This window comes from Oryctolagus cuniculus, chromosome 13 (assembly GCF_051225735.1).
Source record: "Oryctolagus cuniculus isolate XC-2025 breed Fujian yellow rabbit chromosome 13, ASM5122573v1, whole genome shotgun sequence".
Classification (NCBI taxonomy): domain Eukaryota; kingdom Metazoa; phylum Chordata; class Mammalia; order Lagomorpha; family Leporidae; genus Oryctolagus; species Oryctolagus cuniculus.
Genome location: NC_142879.1, coordinates 71,946,143 through 71,963,536, shown reverse-complemented (window position 1 = coordinate 71,963,536; position 17,394 = coordinate 71,946,143). Strand labels below are relative to the sequence as shown.

Genomic DNA, 17,394 nt, shown 5'->3' with positions numbered 1-17,394 from the left:
GCAGAGATCACTTTTTATCAATTCCCTATTATGAGGGTACTTCAAAAAGTTCATGGAAAATGCAGCTGAAAGATGCTGATCTGGTGCAAAAAAATTGAAATCTATGCATATGAAGGGTTTTCAAAAAGTCTATGAAAAATGTATTTATGAAAAAATTATGCATGGATGTCAAAACTTTTTATACCAAAATAAATCTATCTTTTCATTCCATTATTCATGAACTTTTTGGAGTACCCTCATATTAAATTCTAAACAATCAATAAATCGTAAGCCTAATTCCATTGGTAAGAAGTTTTATTGTAGAAGCATGTCTATTAAAAAACAAAAATTTAAAAACAAACTTCCTCCAGCACACATCCTCTGCTAGCTCTGTCTTACGTTTCTTCTTTTTCTTCACTGTCATATTTCTTGAGTCATCTAAATTACCAGTGTGAACACTTTTGGGTTTTCTGAACCAGTAAGTTATGCAAAGAGGGAGGGGGACACTGGGAAAAGCAGTAATATTGAGTTGCCAGATTTTATTTTGCCAAATGTAGATATATGTTATTTTCTTGCAACTCTTACCTAATTTTTTAAATGCAGGACTTTGCAACATTTGAAGGGGTCATCTCTGACAGTGTTTAAATCAATGTACTTGATGTTACAGAGAAGTCATTACATTTTGTTAAGTCATTCATTTAGCCCACACTTACTGGACATAGACTGTGTGCTAAGTACTGCTCTATATTCTGTGGATGCAGCAATGAACAAAGCATTTTGAAGAAAATAAGCCTACCCTCATATAGGTCACCCCTTGGTGGGGAAAACAGACAAAATAAAGAAATAAGAAAAAATATATAGCATGTGAAAAAGTGTTAAGTGCTAAATATAAGAATAAAAATAAATGAGGAGGCTAATTACCACTGAGGGGAGAGACGGTTTCCAATTTTAGATGGGAGTAATATGTCACAGGGATGAGGGACTCAGCCTTGTAGCTATGGGTCAGGGACAGGGCACCCCAAGAAAGGAAGCAGCAGTAGAAAATGCCTAAAAGAAGCAATCTAGTGGCATGCTCATGAGATCTAAGGAGCCAGCAAGCGATAAGCAAGCGAAGGGGGAAGGAGAGGCCAGAATTCACAGCAGCCTCATCACACGGGGCTTTGTAAGGTCATGTAGGCTCCTGCCCTTTCCTCTGGGGCAGACGGGCAGCCACCATCAAGTTCCAGTCAGAGAGTGACATGCTACTTATTTTAACAGGATCATTCTCACTGTTAAATGAACAGAGAGACTGCGGGGAAAAGGCAATGATCAAATCAGGAAGACAGGAAGCTCCAAAAGAGAGACCAAAGTGGACCAGAGCAGCAGAAGCAGAGGCAGTGAGACGCCATCAGAGACCTCAGGTGTGAAGGAAAGTCAAAGATAACTCAGAAGATTTCACAGTGAACAAGAAGACTGGAGCTCCTATTTGCTGAGATGGGGAAGTTTGTTCATGGAATGGATTTCAAGAGAATGACAGAAACTGCAGTTCAGACATTTATCAGACATCTAAGTACATATGCAAGTCAAGACATTTAAGCCTAGACACTGAAGTGCATATAGCAGGATATATAAGTCTGGGGTACACGGAGCTAAGTCATCAACATATAGTTGGCATTTAAAGCCAAAAGATCCCAAGGGAAAAAGATAAAAGGAGACAGAAGAGCCTGAGACATGTGGCATCCCAAAGGGTAGAGAGCTGGGAGAAGGAACAAGACAGAGAATAAGAAAGAGCCATTTAGAACAAAGAATATGAGGAGTCTGGGTTCTGAAATCCAAGAAAGAGAATGTATTCAGACAGACAGGAATCAACATCAAATGCTCTGGGAGTAAGGCAAGACAAAGATTGAGAACTGACTGCTCGATGTAACCGAAGAGATGTAATCAGAGAGCCCGATAAGGGTCACCGGGCAGGGTTCAAATCTGATTAGATGGACACAAGAAAGAAGTGTAAGGAAAAATGGAAAAGAGAAAATGTAGAGATACCTCTTTAAATGAGTTTTGCTATTAAGAGAAACAGAATCAGAGCTATGGCTGAGGAGGAAATTAGGTCAAAAGACTTCTCTTAATGAGAGTAGTAACAGCACACTGTGATGGAAAACAAGAAAGAATTCAGGAGGCAGACAAAAGAACGCTGGATCTGGGTTCCTGAAGAAGCAACTCTGCACTCTTGGGAGAGCAGAAAGGCACTCACAGGGATGCGGGCAGCCTGTGGATGCTCTCTTCTGGCTGCTTCTGGGAGGACTTCCTTCTAAGAAATCTGAAAGAAGAGCAGCAGCTGAGAAAGGACGGAGACGGAAATGGAGACACTGGAGATTTGAGGAGAGCAGGTTCAAACAGTGCGGAAGGGAGACTACAGAAAGAGGAGGACTACAGGCAACGCTCTCGTGGTCCAGTTGATCATGGATTTAAATAACTACCAGTCAGCCAGCTGGATGTTTCCAGGCATACTTAGCCGAACAACTCCAGGCACGAGGAGCAGGAGAAAGCTGGCTTCACCTAGCATTGCACTTTAGCTTAAAATCAAGAACGCAGGCAAAGAGTTGAGGATATAGCTGAGTGATAACACAGATGCTCCTCGAATTACAATAAGGTTACATCTTGATAAAGCTACTTTAAATTGAAAATGCACTGAACCCACCTATAGAACATCCTAGCTTAGAAACCTACTACACTGTGGAGTGTGGGTTGTTTCTCATGACCGTGGGGCTGACTGGAAATGCTGGGAGAGACCATCATACATGGTGCTGGGCCTGGGAAGATATCACACGCAAAACTCAGTTTCTACTGAACATGTACTGCTTTCACAAAATCATAACATAAAAAATACTGAGGGCAGAACCATTGAACCATGGCAAGTGAGGGATCATTTGTAATGGCTTACAACAGAATTTGAGCTGGCATAGAAGATACAAATGAAGACACAATATAGTAGTGTAATCAGTGGGCCAGAGGAACAGTGAAGTCAGGGCACTGAACAAGAGGGTGATGGTCAGAGGTCCAATGAATCCTTAAGTCCTCATTCCAAATGGGCAGATACACAGTTCACCAGTGGCAGAATTCACCTAATGTACCCATCATTATTGTCACTTCCTTCTCATTCATTCCACAACTAGAAAGAACCTGCTTTCCCCAAGACCAACAACGCCATTCCATTTCGCTCATATGCTCTCCCAGTACTCTCTGACCTCTTCTATCACTTGATCTTCCTTTAGATGTTGGACAGTGAGCTTCTCAAAGGCAGAATCTATTTCTTTTTTAATCCTACTGTTGGAGGGAGCGGTTAGTCTACTGATTGATACACGGTTGCTAGTCAATAACATAACTACTAAAAGAAACAAATTCATTTGCCAAAACCTTTAGGGTTCCATGCTAACAAAGAACCAGGTCATGACAAGACCACTCAATTGTAGCAAGTTCCTACTGGGATCTCTATATGAGGCAGCTTCAAAGAGTTCCTGAAAAAATGGTATAATGTGCATTTTCTACAAACTATTTGAAGCTTCCTCGTATATGGAAATGGCAATTCTGTCTACATATAAAGGTTTTTATACAAATTTTATTTTCAGAAAGCTTTGAATTCACAAAGATTTTTCTAAAATATTTTCAAATTTCATTTCTAATTTCTCCTCTATTAACCAAAATTCAGCTCCTTTCTCTAATCAAACATGCACAAAATGAGGAAATTCCGATCCAAGCCTTCACTTTGATTCTACAGTTCATCTTTTGGTACAGAAATAAATGAGGGGAAGAGAGATTCTGAGCAGCCTTGAAACATTCAGTGCCTACTTCTCATGCACACCCAGGTATGGCACCACTGCGAGTGTAATGAGGGAAAGTTACAAACTGCTGACAAGTTTACTTATTTGACTACAGAAAACATTTGCTGTTGAGGGTAGGAACTTTATTAATTGGCATCGAACAGTTACATTCCAAAGAACTATTGGTCTAGAATGGCACACGTGATTAGCCAGAGGGTATGAGAATCACTTGGAAAGCTGGGCCTGTGGCACAGACAGGCTGATTTTCACAGATGGAGGTAGGGCTTGAGCCACTGGGTTCTTCAAAGGCCCCCCATTCTAAGTCTAGACTGGGACACAGCAGTCTAAAATGCACATCTTCTCTGGTAACTGTTACCTTTCCTTCCTCTCCCATATCTATCAAGTCGCATCAAGTTCCCCACACTTATATCATCATTAGTTTGCTTTCTGACAGTGACATGAGCAATCAGGCACTCAGATCACAACAGTGGTAGGCTGACAACTCACCGGTAACTATGAATACAAGAAGAGCTGGACTTACCCGTTCCACAGCTGCATTATGATACGGGAGCTCCTCCTCACTGCAGAAGGAAGGTAATGTATGTTATCAGTGAGCTCATAGCAGACCTGTCACAACTGTAAGGCTATATAAATACACACACACACACACACACACACACGATAATCAGTATTTATTAGTTACTACAGGAATTATATAAGCTTACATTCCACTGGGTGCAATATAAAACAATAACTTCTATAATTACAACAGTCTCTATCTTCAAATCTCCAGACCTATATTGTCCAGTACAGCAGCCACATGTGGCTATTTATAAGAAATTAAAATTTAACATGGTATTACTCAGTTTCATCTGTTTCAGTTCAAGTGCATGAAGGTTGAGTAATTAGAGGTTGCCATATTGAACACTTCTGTAACTACACAAAGTTCTACTGGACAACACTATCCTAGATCAGGACACAGTAAAGCAAACTTCTGTCAGGGTCAATATCTAATAATAAATAGTATAGGCTCTGGGGACCATACGTTCTTGTCCACAACTACTGAACTCTGATGTTGTAATGCAAAAGCAACCACAGACAACATGTAAATCGAGTGTGGCTTTGTTCCTACCAAGCTTTCACAAAAACAGGTGGTGCACTGGACTAGGCCTGCAGGTCATGGTTTGCCAGCCTCCACTCCAAACCACCACTCCCACTCCTGGCTCAAATAAATGACTGTTAAAAATCAGAATAAGTCGGTGCTGGCATTGTGGGGTAGCAGGTAAAGCCACCATCTGCAATATAGGTGCTAGTGTGGTTCTACTGCTTCACTTCCAAGCCAGCTCCCTGCTATTGGCCTGGAAAAAGCTGCAGAAAATGGCCCAAGAGCTTGGGTCCCTGAATCCTCACTGGAGATCCAGATGGAGCTTCAGGCTCCTGGCTTCAGCCTGGCCCAGCCCTGGCTGTTGTGGCCATCTAGGGAGTGACCAAGCAGATGGAAGATGTGTCTCTCATTCTCTCTCCATAGCTCTCACTTTCAAATGAAGAAATAAATCTTCAAAAAAAAAAAAAAATCAGACTAAGGAAAAACTGTCCCCAGGATTTATGAACTAAATAAAACTCTGTAAAATGAGGAATTGCTGGCTGGTGCTGTCTCTCATTTGGCTAATCCTCCGCCTGCGGCGCTGGCACCCCGGGGTTCTAGTCCCAGTTGGGGTGCCAGGTAACTAATCCCGGTTGCTCTTCTTCCAGTCCAGCTCTCTGCTGTGGCCCGGAAGGGCAGTGGAGGATGGTCCAAGTGCTTGGGTCCCTGCACCCGTGTGAGAGACCAGGAGGAAGCACCCAGCTCCTGGCTTCAGATCGGCGCAGCGCCAGCCATAGCGGCCATTTGGGGAGTGAACCAATGGAAGGAAGACCTTTCTCTCTGTCTCTCTGTCACTGTCTATAACTCTCTCTGTCTCTTTCTCTCACTGTCTAACTCTGCCTTTCAAAATAATAATAATAATAATAATAATAATAATAATAATAAGGAATTGCTAGGGACGGCACTGTGGTATAGTGGGTAAAGCTGCCGCCTACCACGCTGGGATCCCATATGGGTACCAGTTCTAGTCCTGGCTGTTCCACTTCCAATCCAGCTCTCTGCTGTGACCTGGGAAAGTCGTAGAAGATGGCCCAAGTGCTTGCTTGGGCCCCTGCACCCACATGGGAGACCCAGAAGAAGCTCCTGGCTTCAGATTGGCATAGCTCTGGCCTTTGCGGCCAAGTGGAGAGTGAAACATCGGAGGGAAGACCTCTCTCTCTCTCTCTCTGACTCTCCTTTCTCTGTGTAACTCTTGACTTTCAAATAAATAAATAAATCTTTAAAAAAAAAAAAAAGAAAGAAAGAAATGTTTAAAAAAAAAAAAAAAAAAGGATGGCCCAAGTCCTTGAGCCTCTGCACCTGTGTGAGAGACCTAGAAGAAGCTCCTGGCTTTGGATTGGCTCAGCTCTGGCCATTGTAGCCATTTGAGGAGTGAAACAGCAGATGAAATACCTTTCTCTCTGTCTCTCCATCAGTCTGTAACTCTACCTCTCAAATAAGTAAATAAATACATTTTTTTAAAAAAAGATGTTGCTGAATGAATGAATGAATGGAAGGATGAACACAGGCCTGCATGCACGGATGACAGATTTTTACCTTGTCACCTATCTTTCAAGTAGAAAACAGGAAGGACCACAATCTGGGTGAATGAGTGCTCCTTTATGTCAGCAAACTAGGGTCCATGGGTCAAAACTAGCCCGCTGCTTGTCTTTGTAAATAAATTCTAAGAGAATACTGCCATGTTCATTCATTTATATATTGCCTAGAGTTGATTTCATGGTACAAACATAACAGTTGCATAGTTGTGTCAAAGACCCTCGGGACCACAAAGCCAAAAATATTGGTTCTTTAAAGAAAGTGCTTGCCAATTCCTGCTATTGAGAACAAGGGTCTAAGGGCACCTAAAGGCCACTTAGAGCAAACACTGGGCTGACAGCACATAGCTGTACTTCAGAGAAAAATGCATTAAGACAACAACACAGTCATCACTGGAAGGAGAGGGGCCTTAACTGGATACATGTTTCATCTACAATGCAACTTTAAATACATTTACTAATTAGCATGTGTGTGTCTATAAACTTCCAACAGGTCACAGAGAGTAGTCTGTAACTATGAGAACAACTTTCATTTGGAAACTTAAAATTTAACTTGTTAAAATCAGTAAGTAGGGGCCGGCGCAGTAGGTTAATCCTCCGCCTTCCGAGCCGGCATCCCATATGGCTGCTCCTCTTCCAATCCAGCTCTCTGCTACAGCCTGGGAAAGCAGTAGAAGATGGCCCAAGTGCTTGGGCCCCTGCACCCCTGTGGGAGACAGGGAAGAAGCTCCTGGCTCCTGGCTTCAGATAGGCGCAGCTCTGGCCATTGTGGCCATCTGGGGAGTGAAACAGTGGATGGAAGACCTCTCTATTTCTACCTCTCTCTGTAACTCTTTCAAATAAATAAAATAAATCTTTAAAAAAAATCCATAAGTATTGAATATATTGGCTAAATTTCACTTTAGTTTTAAAATAAATTTTATCCAAGGTTAGATTCACTCTAGTCAAAATTTATAAGCCTGGCGGAAACAATTCTCAGATGCCGTAACCAAACAGATACTCTTTATAATAATAATTAAAAAATACCTTATATCCTGGTTTTCATCCTGTTATACAGTCACAGTAAACTACATATAGTCTGCTGAATTTTATAAGTATACATATTTTGATAAGGAGTTGAAAATCTGATCCTTGACATTAATTTTATCTCCCCTATTTTTGGTACAGTTTCTTTAATTTCTTCTATTAATAACTTATGACTAAAAGCATTATCTGTCCAAATACCAAGCATTCTTTCTTAAGCTGACTAGCAGTGACTATTTTTGACTAAAATGTTAAAGTTCCCCCAACTTTCTTTCACAGGCTCTGTCTCTCCATTCTCCAGCCGTAACTCGATCACAGCCACACAGACTGGGGATGACACCCCACTCACTGCTGGATACACAGCAAAGACAGTGCTGTTCTACCACCAAGCCAGGCTGCTTTGGCAGGAGTTTTAAGATTCACTGTAAAATCTATTATAAAATCAGGTTAGTCCTTCACCATCATTGTTAATTATTTTTACTTCTTCATATATCATAACAATTAAGTACAGTTTCTAAAACTATACTCAGATATGAACTCAGCAACCTTCAGAAAAGGCTACTAAGTAATTTTTTTGGCCACTTTACTGTATTGACACTGACAGTTAAACCCCAATTTCATTGCAGAATCAATAAAAATTACAAAGAACTATGAAAACAGAAGGAAATGTTCTCTATATCAAGGTGTCACAGGAAGTTTAATATCCAAGTACATGTAAAAAAAATCCAGTCTACAACGACATAAAAGTCACCAAAAGCAACCTCTGGCAGAAGTTTTCACTCATATCAGGCATTCTAACAAAATTCAATGACTTAGGTGAAATTTAACAAGACCTAACATTACACTAAAATCCAATTCTCTGCCTTATTATTATTTCACTTTGCCTGCTTTAGAATTTTATTTATAGAATAAATTAAAAAAATCAGTGTAATAGTATGAGAACTGCACTGTATTCATGTTCAGAAAAAAGCAGTGAGCTTCAATCATTTCAAACAGTATCTTTCCTCAAGGTACTCTATTTTCCCCTTCAATTTTTTTGCTAGGCATTTCTAAGTGTCTGGTAGATAACTTGACATGACTGACTAGGGAGGGGCCACAAAACCCTCATCCTAGGGGGAGGGGGACCAGGAACTCTGCTATCTGCTGGAACCCACTCAAGAACATCCACTCTGAGGTTTAAATGACAAACTAGAAAAGTCTAGTTTGTAACCTCAGATGCAGAGAGACTAAAAGTATGCAACTCCCAGCTGTCAATCACAAATCCCAATCATGAGCATCACAGCCACATCACTAGTCAATGCCCCTCATATTTTAGGGATAAAAGCCCCAAACCAGGAAGAAAGGCTGCCACATGGTCTTACAACTGCCCTGGTCCTGCCTTGGAAGGCACTTCATTAAATTTTTGCTTAGTTTCATCTCTCCAAACTGTAATTATCCTGAAAGGAACCCAGGCAAGCCAGCAGCCAATGGTGACCAATGGTGACAAAAGCACCTATTCCATATTTCTCTTATGCAAAGTACGAGAAAGCAATAACAGGCAGTATGCACTAGTTGTCCCAAATAGGGACTCTGCAGGAAGACTACCAAGATGGCGCCAGATCCTAGATCTAACATTAGCCACAGTTTAGCTTGGGCAAGTCACCTCATCTCTTTGTGATTCAGTCTATTTAAAAGGCAAAAAAGAGGACAGCTTCTTGGCCTATCAGGTTAAACCTCCGCCTGCAACACCAGCAACCCAAAAGGGCAACGGTGCAAGTCCTGGTTGCTCCACTTCTGATCCAGCTAACTGCTAAAGGCCTGGGAAAGCAGTGAAAGACAGCACCCACGTGGAAGTCCCAGAAGCAGCTCTGGGCTCCTGGCTTCAGCCTGGCCCAGGCTCAGCCAATTGCAGCCATTTAGGGAGTGAGCCAGCAGATGGAAGATCTCTCTTTCTGTCTCTCCTCCTCTCTCTGTAACTCTACCTTCCAAATAAATAAAAAATAAAATTTTAAGAATAAAAAGATTAAAAAGTACACCTTCCCCAAGGAGTTTCCCAAAGGATAAATGAGCTAATCAATGTAAAAGGCTTAGAACAGCACCTGCCACAATAAGTGCTCCACAAACATTAGCTAATATAATTAAGATAAGTTACTAACATTTTTCCACTAGAGTCAAGTGGAACTCAGCATGAAGAACAAAAAATAAATATGAAATAACTAACTATAATTTTTAGACTGCCAAATATAAGTTTTCTCTTGAGCCAGAACTACTTGTTTCTAAGGCCCAGCCCATGTTTCATGCATCAAGAAAAAAAATTTAGGTAATTAGCAGATCTTTTGGAAATGCACAACTTTTTCATATATACTTCATACTAAATCAGACCATTTTACAATAAAAATATTATCTGTTACAACGGTTCACTCCCATCAGAAATACTTTGGAAAGATAAAAATAGCAGAGAGTCTACCTTCTGATTCAAAATCCAGAACAGAAGCAAAACATTTTTTTATTTCCTAGCTGATCCTAACATGCAGGCAAGTTTGAGACCCAATACATTTCAAAAATCTTCATGTTCAAATTGTCCTTCAAAATGTTATTCACATACTCTAGATCTGCTGATGAACCTAAACAACTGTGCAATCATTTCCTGTCACATTTGTGGCTAAGTCTGATTTTAAAAATAAAGTGGGGGTGGTGGTTTAATTTGAGAACAGTATTTTCATCTCAGTTAAATACTGCTCTCAGTCTATAAAAGTTCAAAGTGTTCCAATTCTAATTCCTCTGGAGAATGTTTCAGATACTCTAATGTCATGATACAGTAATAACATCTTATATTTGTTTAGAAATTTATAAAATATTCTTACATTTCATTTCTTCAAGGCCTCAATACTCTTAAGTTTTAGGATATTCAAAAAGTTCATTAAAAATGCATATTCTAAAAATGTACAATAAATTTCCAAATTTTTACACCAAAATAAACTTATTTTTTATTTCCAGCTTTCCACAAACTTTCTGACATCCTCTCATGTGTAAAGCAGCTACTGTTTCCTGTCTTACAGCTGAAGCATGAAAAGGTTAACTGACCAGATAACAGCAGACTCCAGAACAGACATTCTCTAACTCCTAGAATGGTTTCTGTTTGTTTGCTTGTCTGGATTGTTTTAATTTGAGAAAAGTATGAAACAAAATATTTCAAAATGAAATAATCACAATAAAAAATGAAACAGGAGAAAAACAAAGCCTGAACATTATAAGTTATTGCTATGAACCACACAAGAAATTGTGCTTTTCCTTTAAAATTCAGTGATATTATAAAATAAAATTATTGGTTTTTTCTCGTTTACAAGAAATGCAACTACAAGAGTATATATGAGTGAAAATTAATTCTTAAATTGTACACAACCAAAATATGCAGATGAATAGATGTCCCCAGCCTGTGAGAACGCCATGAAACAATGCCAGATTCACATCATTTGCAGCGTGCTTTTTTCCTTTAATTTTTATTTGGAAGACCAAGGCAAGGGGAGAGATACTGACCCATTAGTTTACTCCCCCAACTCCCCCCAAAAGCCAGGACTGGGCCAGGCTGAAGCCAGGAGTTGTGAACTCCATCCAGGTCTCCCACGTGGGTGGCAGGGACTCAAGTACCTGAGCCATCACTGCTGTCTCTCAGTGTGTGCATTAGCAGGAAGCTGGAAACGAAGCAGAGCCAAGGCACTCTGATACGTGACAGAGGCATCCAGAGAAGTATCATAAGTGCTGCACAAAATGGCTGCCCCCATTTGCAGGATGTTTCTTAGAGTCAAAAATCACTTTAACCAGATAACTAATAACTAATTACCAGGTAACTAATAACCAAATAACTAATAACTGTAACTAGACCTCTCCCATCTGTTTATGCAGCTTCCTCAGGATAAATGGAATCAATTTTAGGATGCAATATCATGAATACATTAACAACTATAAGGAAGATCACGGCATTTCCCTTCATTTCTCATGTTTAGGCTGCCTAACACTGAAGTTCTAATTGCTAATTATTTTTAAAATGCATTTATATAAAATGAAATGTTTTATAATTACTCTTAAAAATGCCAATTATTTCCCATTTGTATTCAATTCTGCTAAATTATTAATATAACTCATTTACTGCAATTAAAATTCTTACTAAAATACAAAGAATAGTAGATTATATTCTTAACTGTATTTCAATTTTAATCATAGAAGTTGAAAATGCCAGGAATTTAGTACCAAAAATCAAACTGCAGGACCAATCCTGGAATCTTAGTCACACCAATTCTATTAAAATTATAGAAAATCAATATAATAAGTGATTATAGAAACTATGAAAAAAAAACAGCCAGCTTTCAATCTCTGGGACTTACTGTAAAAAGCCAAATCTATCCGTAACTTTGTAAACAAGGTAATCAGCATCTTCCCAAGGTTCAATCTCTGCACCTTCTCGTCCCTGAAATAAAGGACAAAAATGGGTGCTGCTGCAAGTTTATAAAATTGAATATTTTCTTGAAGATAAAAGACCAAAACACAAGGGCTATTTTTACATATTATAATAAGAGTTAGAAATGAGACATTATCAGCCTTACCATTTTTTCTCTAAACTTAAGTTTCTGGCAACGTAATCACTATTTTCCTATTTACAAACAATGTAAGTTAGGTTCACAGGTAGCTGAGGCTGCATCAGTCTAGGGTTCCTGGGGGAAGCTGGCAAAGAAAGAGGAGCCATAGAGGCTGAGAATGCCACTCAAGGATGAACAACCAAACTTAAACATTTTACAGTGAATATGTCTTGGGAAAAAGCATTTTTTGCCTTGGCATCCAAACTTCTCCTGCAAGTAGGCCTTTCACATTGTCTCCTCTCACGTTTACTTCACGGCTACACTGGCCCTGAAACTACTCTTGCCAGGGCCCAAGCTGACCCTCTAGTTATCAGACCCAGTGGAACTCCCCAGCCCTTATCTAATCAATCTCTGAAGTGTATTAAAGGTTGCTCACTCTCTTCTCCAATACCGTCCTCTACTGGTTCCTCTTATGCCTCTAAAACTCATCTTTTGATGGTTTTTTCCCAAGGATAACTTTTAAAAATTATTCAACTAATTGATTTTGTTATTTATTTATTTATTTATTTATTTATTTAATTATTCAAGAGAGAATGAACACACACTTCCATTCACTGCTTCACTCCCTAAATGTCTCCAACAGCCGGGGCGAGGTCAAGACAAAACCACAGCCTGAAACTCAATCCAGGTCTCCCACGTGAGTGGCAGGGACTCAAGTACTTGAGTTATCAGCCACTGCCTCCCAGGGTGCACATTAGTAGGAAGCTGGGATCAGAAGTGCAGCCGGAACTCAAATCCAGGCACTCTGATATGGTGTGTGTGTGTATCCAAATGGCATCTTAACTGCTAGACCAAACACATGCCCTTCATGAGTAATTAATTGCTTGTCTACCCAGAATTCTGTTCTGAGCCCACTATTCTCACCCAGATATCACTTACTCTTAGGTTGCTGACTAACACTGATCATTGTAGGAATCTCAAATGTAACTCTCTCAAATTTTAGACTCAAACATCCAAACGTCTTATGAATACTTTCAAATAAGTGAATATATTTTGTAACTGTCTGTTTATTTTTGCCTCTGAGTAAATTTTCAGCATTTTGTGGTCAAAGACTGCTGGATATCATTTCTGTTACAAATCCCCAAATCTTAACACAATGGTCATCTTGGTTAACTGGGGCGGGGGCGGGGGGAGGCACAGAAGCATCAATGAATGATGGTACTTTGGTTTTTATATTAGTTAAGCAGTTGAAAGAAATTAATTAGGTTTTTCACAGACCACATTAAAAGCTAATTAGAATAATAGGAAACTCTGGCTGATGTTCTAAACAACCAACTGAAAAACGAACCCTGCGATCACAACAGCTAAGCTGAGTGCCGTCTGTATGTCTCCCTGGAATCAGGGCATGGTCCAGATGGCTTCCTACAATTTCATGCCCCTTTATTCTCACAAATAATAAACATTAACAGATAATATAATTACATGCTAGTGACATTTATAAATCACTGCTACAACTCATTATAGAACTCAGGAGGTAGAAAAATAAAGACATGTAAATCATAAACAATTGTGACTTTTCAGGACATCAAAAGCCAAATTCCATATTAATGTAAGGGTAAAGTGCTAATGAAAATCATTTATAAATATATGAAGACAAAATCTAAGATTTATGATAATTTTAGAATAGTACACATAAATTATGAATACAATGGGTATTTAATTCTACAGATTCACTTACTGAAGTGTTTATTCAGTATCTAGTATGAATTAAGAACAGTTCTAATTATTTAGGACGTGAGAGTATATTAAAGAAAGAAATTCCTGCCCTCAGAGAGTTTACATTCTATGAGAGAGAGCAGACAATAAATAAAGAAAAACATATAGAATGTACATAAATGTTATGGTGAAAAATGAAGGCTTGCAGAGTGCCAGGGTGTATACTGGGGGTACTGAACACAGAGGAAAGTCAGAGAAGATTTTACAGGAAGGTAGTCCTCAGATAAAGATGTGAAAAATGTGAGGCGATGAGGCATGAGGACAGCCAGCTTACAAGTGTTCTAGGCAGTGCAAGCCTGGTGTACTGGAGGAACAGTTAAGAGACTAGACTGGATGAATTGGAGGAACAGAGTGAAGGGAATATGAAAATGAAGCTAAATGTTTCTATGAAGTAAACAAATTGTTTCTGTAATTTAAGTTCTCCAAAAAGCAAATCTATTTCTATTTATACGATATTTCTAATAAAACTCGCTCAAAGAGTAAATATGGATACTTACTCTGTCGTATTTAGCAACTATTTCAGCTCGCTCCTGGGCAAGTTTGAGTGCTACATCCTGGTCTGAATCTGTAGAGACATCAAATTTAGAGGAACTGTTATTTGAAGAATCATAAAGTTAATTATGGAACTAAGACAAAATGTATAAAAAGGAAACAGAAAATCAATACTACCTAAAATGACAAGTCAGCAAAATCAACTAGTGAATGAATGGAGTGTCTATAACTAGAACTTTGGAATATCAACATATCAAGAATGTATTAGATATTCAACTCTGGAATATAAATTGACATATTGATATCCAACTTGGGAATATCAACATATCAACATCATCTAAGATATTCAAAAGAAAGCAAATTCATTAATGCAGCATAAACTTAGGGACATGATAAATCTGATAACTCAAGAGTCAAATTTGGATCTAAAACTTCACAGAAAGGGGGACTAAGGTAGAAACTGAAAGCTCTAAGTGTTCAAATGAAACCTACTTAGAAAGGCAATGACAATTCAAACAGGCTTTTAAAAATTAATTTAAGGGTCCAGGGCTGTGGTGTGGTAGGCTAAGCCTCCTCTTGCGGTGCAGGTATCCCATATGGATGCCGGATCATGCCTTGGCTGCTCCTCTTCTGATCCAGCTCCCTGCTAATGCACTTGGGAAAGCAGCAGAAGATGGTCCAAGTGCTTGGGCCCCTGCACCCACATGGGAGACCCAGAACAAGCTACTGGCTCCTGGCTGCAGACTGGTCCAGCTCCAGCGGTTGCGGCCATTTGTTGAGTGAACCAGTGGATGGAAGACCTCTCTCTGTCTCTCCCTTTCTGTGTCTGTAATTCTACCTCTCAAATAAATAAAATAAATCTCAAAGAAAAAAAAAAGTGTGTTGCCACTTCATTTAAAAAAATTAATTTCTCAATGAAATGAACTACCACAGACACAACTGAAGGAGTTACAAAATATATGTCTCAAATAATAAAAAAAAAAATTCATGTCTTCCTTTAGCTTTCACTTCTCTTTATCAAATGCCTCAAATATTGTAAGAATCTCCTCACTGATCTATGTGCCTCCAGCTTTACAGCATATACATGTATACATATACTTCTTACTTATCAATACCTAGTTTCTTGGAGCTGGCATTGTGGTGCAGGAGGTTAAGCCGATACCAGAGATGCCAGCATCCCACGCGAGCCCAGTTTCAAATAGTCCTGGCTATTCTACTTCCAATCCAATTCCCTGCTAATGGCCTTGGGCTCCTGCCACCCAGGTGGGAAACCCGGATGGAGTTTCAGGTCCCTGGCTTCAGCCAGGCCCAGCCCCAGCCCCTAACCATTGTGGCCAATTGGGGTGTGAACCACTGAATGGAGGATTTGTCTCTGTCTCTCCTTCCCTGTTTGTGTCTCACTCTGTCATTCAAATAAATAAATTTTAAACACACACACACACACAAATCTGACAACAAAAGCTGAGATCACAACATGAAATAAAATGGTTATGATTACATATCCCAAGTATCATAAATAAAATTGTTTTTAAAAAAACCAAAGACAGATCATACAAAAGACATCTTTGATCAAGAAGAAAAAGATGGTATTCCAGCAGAAAACTAGACAAAGGCCCTAAGCAAGAAATTCACAAAAGTTAACAACAGTACCAACAACTACAGGTATAGTTTGTATTCTTACTAAGTACTTGCACATACAAAGATACTGTCAGGCAGCAGAAATTGTGCTCAGCACTTTACCATGCCTTATCATACCTCATCCTTACAACATTCTATGGTGGCTATCATTATAAATCCTACACTAACAATATTGACATTTAGAGATTTTAGGCAACTTGTCCAATGTCACAAATCTAACAAAGGCTAAGCCAGTATTCAAATTCAGACAGTCTTGATCCCAAGGCCTCCAATTTTAACTATTACTCTATAAAAATGATTAGTACAAACACAGAAAAATTTGCAGTTAGAAATGGCAAATGGAACACATACTTTTACATCCATTTCCACTAAAACCCCACTAAACTGACAACATTGGGATTCTAGAAACTCCTTCCCCAAAAGGTCCAGCAAAGGATTCTTGAGGAGAGGTATGGGTGGTTGAAAGGAAGACAGTTGATTAAAGAGAGTCAATTCCCTGAGAGCTGAAGGGATGTGCATGAAAGTGGGTACAGAGCACACAATCAAATCTTCATTCTCCAAAGACAGAGATCAACCGACAAGACCAACACTGAGGAGGCAGGAAGTGGCAACACAGGCATGTTACCCAGCACTATGAGAGGAAACACAAAAGGAGTCAGCCAGGGTTGTGGCTAGGGTTACCCGGATGGAGCCACAAGTAAAGATGGAAGAGTACGGAAGTCAGCTATTTGCAAAACAAGTCTTATATACTACTGAATCTCTTAAGTCAAGTACAGCTCTGATAAAAAGAAAATCTAAATTTAAAAGCCAAAACATGGAAAAACTCAACTTCATTAGCAACGAAAGAAATAACAAGCTTTAAAATATCAGTTTGAACATATTCCAAACCAACCAAAAAATGCACTGAACTTACTCAATGTTGACAACAGTGTGGGGAAGTCTGCAGCTGCTTACTCTCAGGAAAACATATAAATGTATACAATCTTTCTAGAAAGTAACGGGGTAACATGTAACAGAAATCTTAAAAATGGGCATATCACTTATCCATCAATTCCACTTCTAGGGATTTATGTCAATGAGATAATCAAACAAGCACAAAGTTGTATGTAATAGTAAAAATAGCAATACAAGAATTGGTAAATTTTTAAAAATTTACCTAGGGAAATGTTTATATTACTGCTTTTCTCATCTTGACTACAAAAAGTCAATTTGTAACTCTTTAGGGAAAGTGTGAATAACTAATAGAAAAGAGGGGCCAGCATTGTTAAGCCTGCAACGTTGGCATCCCACATTGGCACTGGTTGGAGATCCAGCTGTTCCTCTTCCAATCCAGCTCCCTGCTAATGTGCCTGAGAAAGCAGTGCAGGAGAGGATGGCCCGTGTGTTTGGGCCCCTGCAACCATGTGGGAAACTCAGAAGAAGCTCCATGCTCCTGGCTTTGGCCTGGCCCAGCCCAG

At 39.4% G+C, this 17,394-nt stretch overlaps 1 protein-coding gene across 8 annotated transcripts in view; it reads right to left on the bottom strand.

Annotated features, from left to right (window-relative positions):
• The window catches only part of USP6NL (USP6 N-terminal like), a 256,503-nt gene that overhangs the window by 64,893 nt on the left and 174,216 nt on the right, over positions 1–17,394 (bottom strand). For 7 of the 8 annotated variants that reach the window (XM_089311764.1, XM_051821561.3, XM_089311763.1 and 4 more), the window contains 3 exons: positions 14,305–14,372; positions 11,840–11,922; positions 4,318–4,357 (listed from right to left, as the gene is read on the bottom strand). In XM_089311764.1, the coding sequence (XP_089167890.1) occupies positions 4,318–4,357; positions 11,840–11,922; positions 14,305–14,372 (191 nt within the window). The remainder of the gene's footprint in view (positions 1–4,317; positions 4,358–11,839; positions 11,923–14,304; positions 14,373–17,394) is intronic. The other variant, XM_089311765.1, reaches the window with a different exon arrangement.